The sequence below is a fragment of the Sinocyclocheilus rhinocerous genome, unplaced genomic scaffold (assembly GCF_001515625.1).
Source record: "Sinocyclocheilus rhinocerous isolate Xijiao unplaced genomic scaffold, SAMN03320098_v1.1 scaffold1615, whole genome shotgun sequence".
NCBI classification, from domain to species: Eukaryota; Metazoa; Chordata; class Actinopteri; order Cypriniformes; family Cyprinidae; genus Sinocyclocheilus; species Sinocyclocheilus rhinocerous.
Genome location: NW_015645292.1, coordinates 1,524,996 through 1,539,629, shown reverse-complemented (window position 1 = coordinate 1,539,629; position 14,634 = coordinate 1,524,996). Strand labels below are relative to the sequence as shown.

Sequence of the window (14,634 nt, the reverse complement as noted above, 5' to 3'; positions counted from 1 at the left end):
CCTTACTATCTTCAGCTTAAACAGCAAACACAGAAACTAACACCTGTTTTTATAATTCATCAGTACTCAAGAGGCAATAATTAGATATCATGTAAATACATGTTTATACAGCTGTAAATAGAGAACACATGTTATAGATTACTTATATTTATATGATTATTTTATGTGTATGTACCAAAAGTTCCTGAAAAACCACAACAAATTCTGATTTATATATATATATATACAGTAGTCAACATTTGGATCAAAACCTTTCATCAAAGTTGGCCAAAAACGAACTTTTTTGATCCACTTCAAATGTTGACTACTGTATATATATATATATATATATATAAACCCCTGACAAATGTTTTTAACAGTTCCAGTCTCACAAAAAATGTTTAGTTTAGGTTTATCTTTTGAGCTTTTCAACATCCACATTTATAAGCTGCTTGGGATAAAAATGTCTAAATTAAATTCAAATGTAAAGCTTCATCTGTTTTATACTTGCAAGTGCTGATAATTTATTTTCCTCTAAGCTTAGAAGCCGTTTTAATGTTTAGAAAAACATTTTGAGTCACATTTTAAGGTAATTTTTTTTTTTTTTTGTTGTAGAAAATAGACCCAATTATTATATATTATATCCATACAACTCATTTGAGTTCATGAAGGTTTATGTAAGCTGCAGTTCATGATGGATTTAGTCAGGAAAACATTCGATTTGAGCACTGTTTTGTTTTTAGGCAAAGTCTGAGCTCTTGTCCGTCTAATCAAATGATGAATATAATTAGAGTTTTGATATTCAAGTACAAAATTCAAATTTAGTTTTTCAGCCATTTTGACAGCCCTACTACCTACATAGTCACATTACAGGCCTTTTCCCTGAATCACACAATCATGAGCACACAAATGCACTGTAATTGACTTCAGTTATACATTTAATTGACTCTTTGAGGAAATGTTTCAAATGGCTGGAAATCTCAAAATGGTTTAAAAAAAAAAATAAAAATAAAAAAAGCACACCCAGAATAAGTGAGTTCGACAGCATCTTTAATAGAAAAGAGCAAAGCGATTTTACAAGCCAACACACTACACCGTGACAGATCTAGCATGTTTAGCCAGTTTAAACAGCACAAGTGAAGCCTATTTACAAGCACTAGATTCAGTGTAACAACTCTGACTGATGATGAGCCCCTTTCTGGACATGAAACGACTCGAGGGAAAACGAGGGAATGGGTTTAGTGCAGATGATCTCCAGCGGATCAGAAGCACCAGAGAACGACAGAGGAAGGTGACGGCGAAAGAAGTATCAAACCCTAACCAGAGCAGACGGCATCCTGGGCTTTGGCTTTGCTCCTGCGGTGTTTGGAAGCCCGAACCTCCTCCATGAGATCCTTCAGATACCGGATCTCTCGGCTGATGGACTCGGCTTTCTCCTGGAGCTGGCGGTTTCTCGTCTCCAGCTCAGCGCACTCGGAGCTCAGCGTCTCCTGCTCGGTGCGTTTCTTCTGCCGGTAGCGCGTCGCGGCCGTTTTGTTCTGCTCCATCTTCTTCAGCTTCTTCTCCACCACTTTAGGAGCACCGGCGCCCGGCTCGGGTCTGGAGTAGGGTTTGGTTCTGGAGGAGCCCGCGGGCGTCGGCGAGGGTTCGGGATCTGATCCGGAGACGGAGATCCCGCTGTCGCTGTCGGATGAATCGCTGCCTCTCGCCTCCTCTGTGGGAGTCATGTGTGGTGGAGCGAGCGGGAGCACAGACACCTCGCTGCCCAGCTCCAGCGTGAAGCTCGGATCCGGAGACGGAGGCTCAGATGTCATCTCCACAGGCTCCTGCGCCGGCTCCGGGAGGGGAAGGTCAAAGGTCAGCGCCAGGCCCAGCTCGGTTGAGCCGAACGGGAGTGAATCCAGGTCCAGATCCATGTCGGTGTCCAGGCAAGCCAGCAGCTCTTCTGGAGAACCGGGAGGCTCGTCTGAATCACATGATCCGATGAGAGAATCCAGGTCAAAGTCATTCAGGTCTAACTTCTCCGTCATCCAATCCATGCCAGAAAACACACCGCCTGCTGGAGGAAACAGACAAGAGTTTAGTAAACACGACTAATTTTAAATGGTTTAAATTCTGTGTATAGATAAACTACTAGCTACTAGAAGAGGAAAACTCCCTTAAACGTGTAAACACTGCAGCCCAACTAACCCAAACTAATCTGAAAACACTCATTTTCATCTGGGACACTATTATAGTTTATCAATATATTTTCAATTTTCACATCAATTTTAATTAGCTTTTGTAATTTGTGACCCTGCCTGTGGAAACCCAGATAAAGTCATTTTTTGGTGATTTACGGTTTTCTACATAAAATCATCCTTCATAAAGACACATGCTATGAAAATCTAACCTTTATATCTTTAATATTGACTGAGTAAGGCCATGTCAAAGATTTAAATCATAGTGAAATTAATGGTTGAGATCAAACTTTGATGGTTATCTCATAACTAGATTTTAAGACTTTAGCCTGGATTTCACAGACAGGGTCACATTTAGTTTTGCCAATTCTATTAGTTTGTCACTATAGTTTATTAATTTTTCTGTTTTAGTTTAGCACATCAACTTAAAGTAAATACACACAACAAGTTTAAGTTATATTCTTTTCTACATTTTATTCCGGTTAATGTTTATTTCATGCAACAAAAAAGTTTATCATTTTGGTTTATATATACACAACAACTCTGCTTCAATTCAGTGTTCACCTACAAAGTGCTAGTAATTCTCTGAAAAATAATATGCAACACATTATAGTGCACTTGGTTTTACTAATGGTTCCATTTAGGGTTATTTTAGAATCCGCTTTTTTTTTATGTGCCTATATAATTTTTAACAACTTATTTCAGTTTTGATTTTAGTACATCAAGTTAAAATAAAAAAAAGTTTTTTTTTTTTTTTTTTACATTTAATGAACTAATAACCCAGGTGCCATTCAACTGAGCCGTATGAAAAGCAATCACAAATCTGTCCATGAGTGTGATGCATTGAGTTTCCAGTGCAAATGCGTGTGATGCATTGAGTTTTCAGTGCAAATGCGTGTGATGCATTGAGTTTTCAGTGAAAAGTGCGTGTGATGCATTGAGTTTTCAGTGCAAATGCGTGTGATGCATTGAGTTCTCAGTGCAAATGAGTGTGATGCATTGAGTTTTCAGTGCAAATGCGTGTGATGCATGGAGTTTCCAGTGAAAATTGCGTGATGCATTGAGTTTTCAGTGCAAATGCGTGATGCATTGAGTTTTCAGTGCAAATGTGTGTGATGCATTGAGTTCTCAGTGCAAATGAGTGTGATGCATTGAGTTTTCAGTGCAAATGTGTGTGATGCATTGAGTTCTCAGTGCAAATGAGTGTGATGCATTGAGTTTTCAGTGCAAATGCGTGTGATGCATTGAGTTTCCAGTGAAAATGCGTGTGTAAAGTGTCACCTTTGCTCTGCTCGGGCTCGGTTTGCGGCGGCCAGGAGAGTGTCAGCAGCTCTGACTTGCACCCTACAGAAGCGTGACGAGAGGGAGAGAGGGGTGAGAGAGAGGAGGAAGAGGAGAGGGGCGACGATGACCCCTCCGACAGAGCGCTCTCCTCATCTTCGTCCAGAAGGGGCCCAAAGGGGTCAGCCATCAGAGATGAGGGCCCCAGGATCAGGGCCCCCACGTCCTCCAGACTCATCTGAGACACCACAGACATGGCAGAGGGTCAGAGGCGAAGCGGAGCGGGTCAGGGGTTCTGGTGAGCTGGTGAACGGTGTGGTTATGCTGTCTACAGCAGCAGAGCTGTGGGTGGATGCCACAAAGGACCTGAAAGAAAGCAGGCGAGACGACGTTACAGAGAAGGAACGAGACGCTCGCACCTGACCGAAGAACGAACGAGGAAACGAGACTCTTCGAGTGATCCTAACTGATGTTTTGAAGTTCTAGTCTGAGAACACTACTGAAAACTAACTGCGGCTGGAAATTCTAAGCAACAATCAATCAAAAATAGTCTTTATTGGGGCATGCGTTCACATTCACACACTTTACAAATCACACTCCTATGCATATTCTATTATAGCGTTGCTGCAAATCATTTTTTTTTTTTTCTAAGAACAAAAAGGAATCAGTTATCGATTCCCAACCCTTGCCAGAGGGAAGATTTAACGGAACAAACTGGATTTTAATTCACTTCCTTGCACTGGATAACCAGTTTACCAGCACTTTAAACCAGTTTATCCAGTCTCTAAACCGCCGAGGGGCGTTCCAGTTAAAACTCGAGCTGCCCACACACCCCTTCACTTCCCATCACTAATATTGACCAACTTAAACGCCTCCTAACTATTATTAACCCAATGACTAGCTGACCTTTAACAGGAATTTCCCCGCCCTTCCAGATAACGTTTCCTAATATGGTCATAAACACGGGAAGCCCCGCCCCCTGGTTCCTGCGCGAGATGAAGGTGTCCCTCGCGCCATTTCCAGCGCTCAGCAGGCGGCCGCGGGCCCGCGCGCCATTTTGAGGTGCCACGTTGCCGCTCCGCGACAAAAAAACAAAAACAAAAACAAAACCGCGCGACGGAAGAATCAAAACAAAAGTTCAGAAACACTTCACAAAGCAACACTGTGATACTGCTAAACGTCAAGCTAAGCTAGTTATAACTACTACTAACAAACAGCACCGCCTTTAAAAACTTCGACGAGTTCTTGACATACTAAATCAAACGTCAAGGGCTGAGAAATACTTACGCCATTTTGCCAAATAGAGCCAGTGCACTTGACCGCTGCACTGCTGGATTCGCCGCTGCGATTGTTGCCGCTGCAAGCCGCTACACTGCCATGATTCCCGCGGGAGAGCAGTGTGCGGAGAGACTGGAGCGCGAGAGAGAGAAACCAGAGAAACAGAAGCGCCGCCGCTTATATACGCGCGCATCACACCCACACTGTGCGCTTCCGCCGCGCGTATCACTCCGCCCATGTCCGCTTGCTGATTGGCCTCTGCGCCTGTCAATATTTACCAAACAAATAGTACCTAAATATTTACGTTCACAGGATGTAGGTCGTGCGCGCGGAGCTCAGACAGGAAACAAAAGCGTCGAAATTACATTAATAGTTTAGATAGTCCGAATAAATAACATTTTACGAGCGATATTCTTTCAGATTTTATTAGCAAGAGAAGCTGATGCTAAGTTAAAGTAATCTCTACTCTTACCATATGATTAATAATTCATGGAGAACGGAGACAGAATGGACAGTGTTAAATACACTAGTGCTAGTAATTCAATCAGGCAGCCATTTAATCTCAGGAAAATCTTTTTATTGTAATTATTTTGACACATTTGCAAAGGTACAACACGAGAATACATGCCTACACAAGAGTAAAATAGAGTTATAAGAAACTGAAGAAGTCTGACCTCTAGTGTAAACATTAATGAAATGACAATCGTTTCGTTTTTCCTGCTTGTATGATGATCTGATTATTCATTATGGAATGGAGAAAGAATGGTCACACATGAACAGTGTTGTTGGTAACGCATTACAAGTAACGCGAGTTATGTAATCAGATTACTTTTTTCAGCCTGAGGCTTATTCATTTCACTTTTGGTGTGAAAGGCTTTTATATTTGCCAAAAATATAACTTTTTTATTTTAAAAACAAACAAGCAAGCCCTGTCCAGATTTAAAAAGTAACGCAAAAGTAGCATAACGCATTACTTTCCATAAAAAGTAACTAAGTACCGTAATTAGTTACTTTTTCATGGAGTAACGCATTACTTTTAAAAGTAACTTTCCCCAACACTGCACATGAAATGCTCAAAATATTCTAGTGATTCAGTCTCAGGAAGATCTTTGTATTATTCTGAATACAACACAACAACACATGTGTACAAGAGAGCAACAAACACCAAATGAAGAAACAACCCTTTCCTTCACCATATTTGAACACCGTTCCTCATATCTCTTCCGAGAGCAGTTTCTCTCTCGTGTCCATCAGCTCTGTAAGGCCGGTCTGATCTGCTCTGCCACCTCGCGGATCTGCTGGGCAAATCTGGTCTTTGACTCTTTCTTGAGTTTCTCTGAATCTTGTCCGGTGAAGTAAAGATCCATGCCGACGGCAAAGCCATGAATCACGCCCGAGGACCGGCTCATCACGCTCCGCGCCGTCGATGTTCCGCCTGCTATCCTGACGAGCCGCACGATCTTTGCGGACTTCACATTCACGCGTTCCAGCGTCAGCAGCTCATATTCTCGGAGTTTTCCCATCTCTGTGCTGATGTTATCCAAGTAACGTTCAACGTCCTTCATCTCACTCTGGCACTCCTTTAAGATTGTTTCCACCTTCTTCCTGACCTGATTTTTCTTGACTTTGTTGGTGATGGCGGCCGAGGCCCCCGTGACCCCGCCAGCGGCCGCGACCCCGACCCCGACCACCGTGATGGCCAGAGACGCTCCCAGAGTCACGGGGGACAGGAGGATCCCGGCCACGGCCGCCGCGCCGCCCACCGCTCCTGTGGCTCCTCCGGTGATGCCAGCGATCTTCACGCCTTTGTGCGTCTTATCCACACCATCAGCCACTTCCTGCAGCTCCGTAATCTGTCTTTCTAGAGCGCTTTTATAGCTTGGCAGATGAGAAACAAAGAGCTGAAGAGTGTTTGTGAAACTTTCACCAGTGTGCATGAAGGACCTGCAGAGACAAAAGACAAATGAAGCAGAAATGAAGCATGTTCTCGTCCTGCTGTTATACAGATGGCTGAATTAATCAATCCGTACCACTTTTTATGTATATTTTTGTATACACTACCGGTCAAAAGCTAGGGATCAGTAAGACTTGTAATGTGTTTAAAGAAGTCTCTTCTGTTCATCAAGGCTGCATTTATTTGATCAGAAATACAGAAGAAAACAGTAATCTTGCAAAATGTTATTACAATATAAAATAATGGTTTCTATTTGAATATCCTTTAAAATATCATTTATTTCTGTGATGCAAAGCTGAATTTCCATCAGCATCATTACTCCAGTATAAAGTGTCACATGATCTTCAGAAATCATTCTAATATGCCGATTTATTATTGAACCTGTGATACTTTTTTTTCAGGATTCTTTGATGAATAAAAAGTTAAAAAGAACAGCATTTATTCAAAATATAAATCTTTTCTAACAATATAAATCTTTGCTATCCCTTCTTATCAATTTAACACATCCTTGCTGAATAAAAGTTTTAATTTCTTTCAAAAAAAGAATAAAAATGTACCGACTCCAAACTTTTGAACAGTAGTGTAGTTGAACTGTAATATTTCTGTTTTGAACAAATGTTCTTCTTTTTAACTTTGTATTCATCAAAGAATCCTGAAAAAATTATCGCAGTTTCCAAAAAAATATGAAGCAGCAACAGTTTCCAGCTCTGATAATAAATCAGCATATTAGAATGATTTCTGAAGATCATGTGACACTGAAGACTGGAGTAATGATGCTGAAAATACAGCTGCGCATCACAGAAATAAATTACAGTTTAATGTATATTAAAATAGAAAAACGTTATTTTACATCATAATAATATTTCACAATATCACATTTTTTCCTGTATTTTTGATCAAATAAATGCAGCCTTGATGAGCAGAAGAGACTCATATAAAAACCATTAAAAATCGCTCTGATCCCAAACTTTTGACCGGTAGTGTATGCTACAGATGAAGAATGTGTGTATTTGTACGGATCCCTGTCCGGATCCACTTTACCTGAAGTCTGAATCTGAAACCACTGTAGATTCTCCTGACAGAAACAAAAACAATTCTGTTTCAATGTCTTAGTGACAGAAAGTGTGGAAACTGAAAAAAAAAAAAATGATGCCAACTTTAAAAGTTGCAGGAAAACATGCAGTTGTCGCATGCAGTATTTTGTGTAATTTGTCTTGTTTTATTATTAGACAGAAAAGTAGCGAAACACACTCGTCCAGGATAATAACACAATAAAGTTCAAAGTAAACTTGTTTCCATTGTGGTCCTTGATGCTTCCGCTAACAGGTACAGCTGGCACTGCCTTAAAAATAAAGATTACAAGATTATCTCTTACTCGAAGTGTTTCCCATCCGAAAGCATTTCTTTTCCTGCTGGAAAGAGAGCAAAGCTTCAGTCTTTATTATTCTGACACTTCAGTCACACTTCGTTTATTATAAAGAGAAGATGCACTTTACATGTTTGAGATGCTGGATCAACAGTTAGTGGATGATGTTGCTATAGTTACACACTTGATCTGATGAAGATGGTCTGTGACTGAAGTGAATCAAGGTTTATCAGACTTGTAGAATCACAAGAACATGTCTAAGGAAGGTAAATGGCACTCAGACGGAGTTTATACCTGTGGCTCGCTGCTCTGAAATCGTTTACTCAAATGATCCTCCAGATCTGCTTTGAAAATGACATCCTTCTGCATTTTGAGATGGAAACACACAATGCCGGGATGAAAAGTCATGATTTAACACTTCAAAATATCAGTATTTATTCATGAATAGGCATTATGGGTTGTGTGCTTTAATCATGTCTGTATGAAAATGTACCTCAGAACAGCTTGAAATGAGCTCTCGAGGGCTTCCGGTTCCGGGTTTAGTCCTCGGTTGTGGAAGTGGAGGAACCACGCGTTTCTCATACACATTCTCTCTCTTCAATGCGGAAAAACAAAGCAGATCCTTTCAGTAATGATGCACAAGAAACTCGATAGTATTCAGCTAGTTGTAGAGGAACTGAGGTTTTCTTTCTTGTTTACGTTTGTGTGTTGCTCGGCAACCACTTTGTAGCAACCACAACTGTTTCTGAGGAGCTACATTGTTTGGTGGAAGAATACTGTTTTTATTAATATCATTACACTTTATTTGCTCTGTTTTATTTTGTGAAACCTTACGTCAACCTTGACCGATTCTTAAACATGCTGATGATAATCCATGACGATTGCTTTTGTTCTTACCTTGCGTGGCCCTGGAGCCAGTCGAGGAGCAGAACGCTGAAGAACAGATCAGAAATCATTCAGAACGACATGCGCCTCAAAACCGCTGAAGAACCTGAACCTCAGGGTCTCGAAAAACACAGTGAGCCCAGTGAACTAAAGCCCATCAGAATGAAACCCCGGCGATAAAAGTGTGGATTTGTAGTTTGGATTCATTTGGGTTTTCTTCTTCTCTTTTAGTTTGTAATCAGTATTTCATTGAAAATATGACACGTCAATTTGGCTTTTGTAAATTACCAAAGTGGTACTCATGCTAATATAGTAAACATACTAAACATATAACATGACATTCACATATGTGATCCTGGAGTCGCTGGGGGATATTTGTAGCAATAGCCAACAATACATTGTATGGGTCAAACTGATACATTTCTCTTTTATGCCAAAAATCATTAGGATATGAAGTAAAGATCATGTTCCATGAAGATATTTTGTAAATTTCCTACTGTAAATATATCAGAACTTAATTTTTGATTAGTAATATGCATTGCTAAGAACTTCATTTGGACAACTTTAAAGCTGATTTTCTCAATATTTAGATTTTTTTGCACCCTCAGATTCCAGATTTTCAAATAGTTGCATCTCAGCCAAATATTGTCCTATCCTAACAAACCATACATCAATGGAAGCTTATTTATTCAGCTTTCAGATGATGCATACATATCAATTTTAAAAAATGGACCCTTATGACTGGTTTTGTGCTCCAGGGTCACATATAATCATCACAGATCCGTCATATTAATTATCTTTGGCAGTGGAAACACAACTGTATGGAATACACAGACACCTGCAGGTTTAGAATTACGTTTTAGGTTTAGGTTTTAGAATCACTTACATCGTCCATCGTGTGCAGATGTTTAATGCTCACGGCTGTGTTTCTGTCTGTCTGCAGAAGTGTGAGACAGATCAGCTCTAAAGCCGTCATGGCACTCAATCATCAGGCATCAGTTAAAACACTTTCACTTACAACACAAAGAAGCGTTCACAAACATCATGTGTCGGTTTATTCTGGAATTCAAAGTTTAAATGCTTTAGAAAATAAAGGAGATTCTTTACTTAAACTTGAAGAACCAGTAAGGACTGCTTTAATGGCATGAGATTTAAACATTTGATTTGAGTTCACATCTTTATGTTTGTGTGCTACTATAAGATACTATAAAACAGCTCTTAAAAACACAGGTTCTTGATGGATCCATGAAGAACCTGTCCGTTCCACAAAAGATTCTTTATAGTGGATTCTTTATTTATAAGTCATTCACACTAAGAAAAAAAAAGTTTGTTCCATCACTGAAGAGTAAGAAGTAATTGCTACTTTTTATCTCGCAATTCTGACTTTTTTTCTCAGAACAGCAAGTTTGTATCATGCAATTATGAGGAAAAAAAGTCAGAATTGTGAGATAAAAAGTCGCAATTATTATTTTTATTTTTTATTCAGTGGCAGAAACGGGCTTCCATACTAAAGTTCTTTAATGAACCAAAAAAGTTCTTCTGTGGCATCACTGCAAAAACCCAAACCGGGGTGAATCCAAAATGTGTCCAATAGAAAGCTCCTTGAGAAAGTGTCATAAAATAAAGCATGTTTTCACAGTGACGCCAGAAGAACCTTTCAGTGACCAGTTCTTGTGTAAAGAACATTTTAACTAAAGAACCATTTGTGGAATGGAAAGATTAAAGATGTTAAAGTTCTTCATGGAACCATCAGTGCTCAGTTTGAGATGGAAGCGTGTGGTTTCATGGGCTCTTCAGCACTGAGACCCCCAGCAGAGCATGTTTTTGATGCGTATGAGCTGGTCGATGTTCTCTTTGAGTTTCAGAGCCACCTCTCGGATCTTAGCGGCGAACATGCTCTCCGAGTCTCTCTTCAGCCTCTGCGCGTCGTCTTTAGTGAAGTACGACTCCAGATCCGCGGTGAACGCCTGCACTACGCGAGTGTTTTCGCTCAGCGCGTCGATGACGTCAGAGTTTCCGAGCCGCTCCGCCAGCTTCAGCGCGTCTCTTGCGTCAGCGTCGACCGCGAGCGCCGCGAGCTCCGGCCTCCTCAGGTGCTCCATGCCGCTGATGATGAACTTCAGGCACTCCTCCACGTCCTCCATCTGGCTCTGATAGTTCCGGAGGATCTTCTCCACCTTCCTCCGGTCCTGAGTCTTTCTGACTTTCTTGCTGATGGCGGCTGACGCTCCGGTGACGCCTCCGGCCGCCGCCACACCGACGCCGATCCCCGCCACCGATCCCCGCCACGGCCAGCGAGGCTCCGAGGGTCACGGGCGCCAGAGCGATGCCCGCTAGTATAGCCGCCGTTCCGATGGCCCCCGTGGTGCCGCCCGTGATGCACGTTTTCTTCACCGTCTTGTCCAGTTCGTCGGCGATGCAGTTGAGCTGAGTGATGAAGTTCATCATGCCGGTGCCGCGGAGAAACAGAACCTGCTGGTAGAGCTGAACCACTGACCGGATCCGCTGAACCGTCTGAGCGAACCGTCTAGCGGAGAAAGCAGACGCACACTGAAGCGGGTCACTTTCTACAGCAGATCCCACTGAAGTCTGCAGCTTACCTGCACTGATCATGCTCCTCCTGCTGCTCCTCATCAAACACATGATCCCAACCTGCAGGACAAACACATCCAGATCATCAGAACCACACGCCAGAAACACATACATCTGTGTCAGTTTTGTGATTTTCAGGTTTATTTTTTCAAAGAAATTAACTCCTTTATTCATCAAGGTTGCATTAAATTGATCAAAAGTGACAGTAAAGACATTTATAATGTTACAAAAGATTTCTATTTCTAATAAATGCTGTTCTTCTGAACTTTCTGATCATCTGTGAATCCTGAAAAATAAAATGTATCAGTTTCCACAAAAATATTGTGCAGCACGACTGTTTTCAACATTGATAATAATCAGAAATGTTTCTTGTGCAGCAAATCAGCTGACATAAGCAACATTTATATATATATATATATTTTTAAACCCTTGGGCATCATAACATTTTCTTTACTAACATCAGTCCTAATTATTATTACCAAAAGTAAACAATATTTTAGAATTTAAATCTTAGACGTTTATTCACATTATCCCACTGTAGTTTTTTTAAATGAGAAAAACACAACCACAAAAAAAAAAAATCAATAATTTTCCTTATTCTAAATGCGAAGCAGTTTTTGGGGGATTAATACAGTCTTGGATATGTCAATAATTTTGGATATGTCAACAACATTTTGTTTTTAATTTTGATACATTATTATTTTAGTGCAGCTTTTCCCATACACACACACACACACACACACACACACACACACACTTCTCAGTACATTCAAACTGTGTAAAATAGATTTACGAAAGGAAATGAGGCTGAAATGTTACAATTCCAATAAAAATAAACAGCTTTCCTACCTGGCAAAAGCCCACTTTTGACACGCAGACCTGTGTCTGACTCCTGCAGAGACAAAATCATCATCAAACCTGCCATCAGCAGCATTCATGAGGACCAGAGAGAGTAGAGACGCTTTACCATCAAACCGGAGGATGAGAAGCGCTTCCCCTTCCCTGCACAATCAGCTCCTCCATCCTGAAGAGTCACAAATCAATCAGTGTTTCAGTGAATACATACAACATAAAGCAGCTTCTGAAAGCATCTGGACACTTTAGTCACACTTGTGTCATTTACAGACAAAATATCAAAGCAAGTGTTATTAACTGTAAAGAAACAGCCTAAAAAGACAGAAGGCTGATAAAACAATTTAATGCCAGGATTGGCTCAGAGAGAAGCTTTTCCATATTAAGTGTCAGATGAGAACTAAACTCGAAATGAAGTGATCTGAATGTTTTCTGTAGAGCTGCTCAAAGCTGAATCTTGCATCAATGGTTCTGTGTATTACTGTGAAGCTGCTGTATGTATAAAGTGCTACAGAAATAAACGAGGTGTTTTGAAGCGCGTCTGATGTGTGTAAATACGGTTTTCCGCTGGTCCAGCAGCACTGAGATGTCCTCATACAGGTGCTGATCCGGGTCAGTCCTGACCGGTTCTGATGAAGCGGGACGGGGGGGAATTGGAGGTGACCAGATCTCTCTGTAATCCTCATCTGCTGGAGGAACGTCACATGAAGCTGTGGTTAGACTGGGTTTGCTGGGAACTGGCGGCTTCACCTGAGACAAAATCAGAATCAGCTTCCAGAAGCAATAATTAAAGCATTTCAGAGTGAGTGACTAATGAACCGTTAATAACATCCACTATGGCTTTTACATCTCTTTCTTGACTCATGCTTTGCACAACATTAGATTTAAATGCAAAATAAAGGTTTGATTTCTAAATGATAACTGAGTTCATGTGACGACAGTGTAGTGATCATTGCATTCATTCCACATCATAAGCGGTTTAAATAAAGAATACAGTAAAGAGTGTGAAGTACCGTACTCTGGGGTCGGTATTGTCATACTTTTATTCATCAGGGACGCATTAAATTGATCAAAAGTAACAGTAGAGACATTTCTAATGTTACAAAATGTTTCTATTTCAAATAAATGCTGTTCTTTTTAACTTTCTGTTCATCTGTGAATCCTGAAAAATAAAATGCATCACAATTTCCACAAAAATATTGTGCAGCACAACTGTGTTCAACATTGATAATAATCAGAAATGTTTCTCAAGCAGCAAATCAGCATATTAGAATGATTTCTGAAGATCACTGAAGACTGGAGTAATGATGCTGGAAATACAGCTGCACATCACAGAAATGCATTACAGTTTAACACATATTCACAGAAAACAGCTGTATTACATCATAATAACATTTCACATTTTTTACTGTGTTTTTGATCAAATAAATGCAGCCCTGGTGAGCTGAAGAGATTCTTTCAGACGCTCGAGCGCTAGTGTAGTAGTGATTTAGTGAAGCTCTGGAGGGAATCTTTACTCTGTCAGGCAGCACTTGCTCATAAAGAGGCACGCAGTGATGGTCAGTCTGAGCCGCCGCTGTGCCAGACGAGGATGAACGACCACCAGAACAGAGCATGATCCTCCTCTGACACCAGCACAAACTGTTACTCAACAGAAAACAATTAACAGAGAGACTTGATCTTTACGTTTAAGCACAAAACTGTCAAACATGCAGCTCTACATGCCTAGTGGTATATTCATTAGCCTTAACGTGACACATGAAGATCAATAACTTACAGTCAGATCGTGATAGTTCTCTACTTCTCAACATGAAGTTCCCCATCTGAATGTGATGTTGGTTTCAGACCTCTCTCTGAGATACAGACGGACTCGTTCATCCAGACGCTCTGCATTCTTCTGCCGGAGCAACATTACAGCACGTGTAGGTGGGCTCAAAGAGAGTTTAGAGTCACGAGAGGGTTTCTGATGAAGTTTAGTCGACTGCACACAATGCTTTGCTGTGAATTTATTCATTTGGAAGGTGATGCAATGACAGATCAGAAACACAAGAGCTTGAGAAAGAAACAGTCACGTCACATGAGATTCAGTCGTGTCATATTCCTGCTTGACGTCAAACTAACTCACACTGGATCTTATACAAATGCAAATTTCATCAGAGCATCTCGAGAGTTCACGCACCTTTATCAGAAGAACATGTTGCATGCAGAATCTTTCCTATTACAGCTTCAGACTTGTGAACTCCACTTAAAGTTACAGAACACCCCAA

At 40.8% G+C, this 14,634-nt stretch overlaps 3 protein-coding genes across 4 annotated transcripts; all 3 read right to left on the bottom strand.

The window, feature by feature from the left end:
• Positions 1 to 1,008: 1,008 nt before the first annotated feature.
• Positions 1,009 to 4,882, bottom strand: LOC107705915 (cyclic AMP-dependent transcription factor ATF-4-like). Of its 2 annotated transcripts, none has more exons than XM_016509440.1 (3): positions 4,728 to 4,882; positions 3,441 to 3,806; positions 1,009 to 2,038 (listed from the first exon to the last, which is right to left on the bottom strand). In XM_016509440.1, exons 2-3 carry the CDS (start codon positions 3,694 to 3,696, stop codon positions 1,296 to 1,298), a joined length of 999 nt encoding a protein of 332 aa, XP_016364926.1. In that variant the 5' UTR covers positions 3,697 to 3,806; positions 4,728 to 4,882; the 3' UTR covers positions 1,009 to 1,295. The 2 variants fall into 2 exon arrangements, with proteins under 2 accessions (XP_016364926.1, XP_016364927.1); XM_016509441.1 differs by having other exon boundaries at positions 1,009 to 2,035.
• Positions 4,883 to 5,968: 1,086 nt separating this feature from the next.
• On the bottom strand, positions 5,969 to 8,081 carry LOC107705876 (apolipoprotein L3-like). Its single transcript, XM_016509383.1, has 3 exons — positions 8,048 to 8,081; positions 7,714 to 7,747; positions 5,969 to 6,662 (listed from the first exon to the last, which is right to left on the bottom strand). The coding sequence occupies exons 1-3, from the start codon at positions 8,061 to 8,063 to the stop codon at positions 5,969 to 5,971; spliced, it is 744 nt and encodes a 247-aa protein (XP_016364869.1). The 5' UTR covers positions 8,064 to 8,081.
• A 2,712-nt stretch (positions 8,082 to 10,793) lies between these two features.
• On the bottom strand, positions 10,794 to 13,983 carry LOC107705875 (uncharacterized). The gene is made up of 6 exons (XM_016509381.1): positions 13,885 to 13,983; positions 12,926 to 13,117; positions 12,483 to 12,539; positions 12,365 to 12,407; positions 11,524 to 11,575; positions 10,794 to 11,450 (listed from the first exon to the last, which is right to left on the bottom strand). The coding sequence occupies exons 1-6, from the start codon at positions 13,981 to 13,983 to the stop codon at positions 10,976 to 10,978; spliced, it is 918 nt and encodes a 305-aa protein (XP_016364867.1). The 3' UTR covers positions 10,794 to 10,975.
• Positions 13,984 to 14,634: the final 651 nt, after the last annotated feature.

Excerpts from the sequence above, each read along its gene's own strand:
- LOC107705915 (XM_016509440.1), bottom strand. The coding sequence starts at position 3,696 with ATGTCTGTGGTGTCTCAGATGAGTCTGGAGGACGTGGGGGCCCTGATC. Across the intron at positions 2,039-3,440 it reads CGAGCCCGAGCAGAGCAAAG|CAGGCGGTGTGTTTTCTGGC; the intron begins GTGACACTTTAC and ends TGTTTCCTCCAG.
- LOC107705875 (XM_016509381.1), bottom strand. The coding sequence starts at position 13,983 with ATGCTCTGTTCTGGTGGTCGTTCATCCTCGTCTGGCACAGCGGCGGCT. Across the intron at positions 12,540-12,925 it reads TGCTGGACCAGCGGAAAACC|GATGGAGGAGCTGATTGTGC; the intron begins GTATTTACACAC and ends GTGACTCTTCAG. Across the intron at positions 11,451-11,523 it reads GAGGAGCATGATCAGTGCAG|ACGGTTCGCTCAGACGGTTC; the intron begins GTAAGCTGCAGA and ends TTTCTCCGCTAG.
- LOC107705876 (XM_016509383.1), bottom strand. Across the intron at positions 6,663-7,713 it reads GTTTCAGATTCAGACTTCAG|GTCCTTCATGCACACTGGTG; the intron begins GTAAAGTGGATC and ends TTGTCTCTGCAG.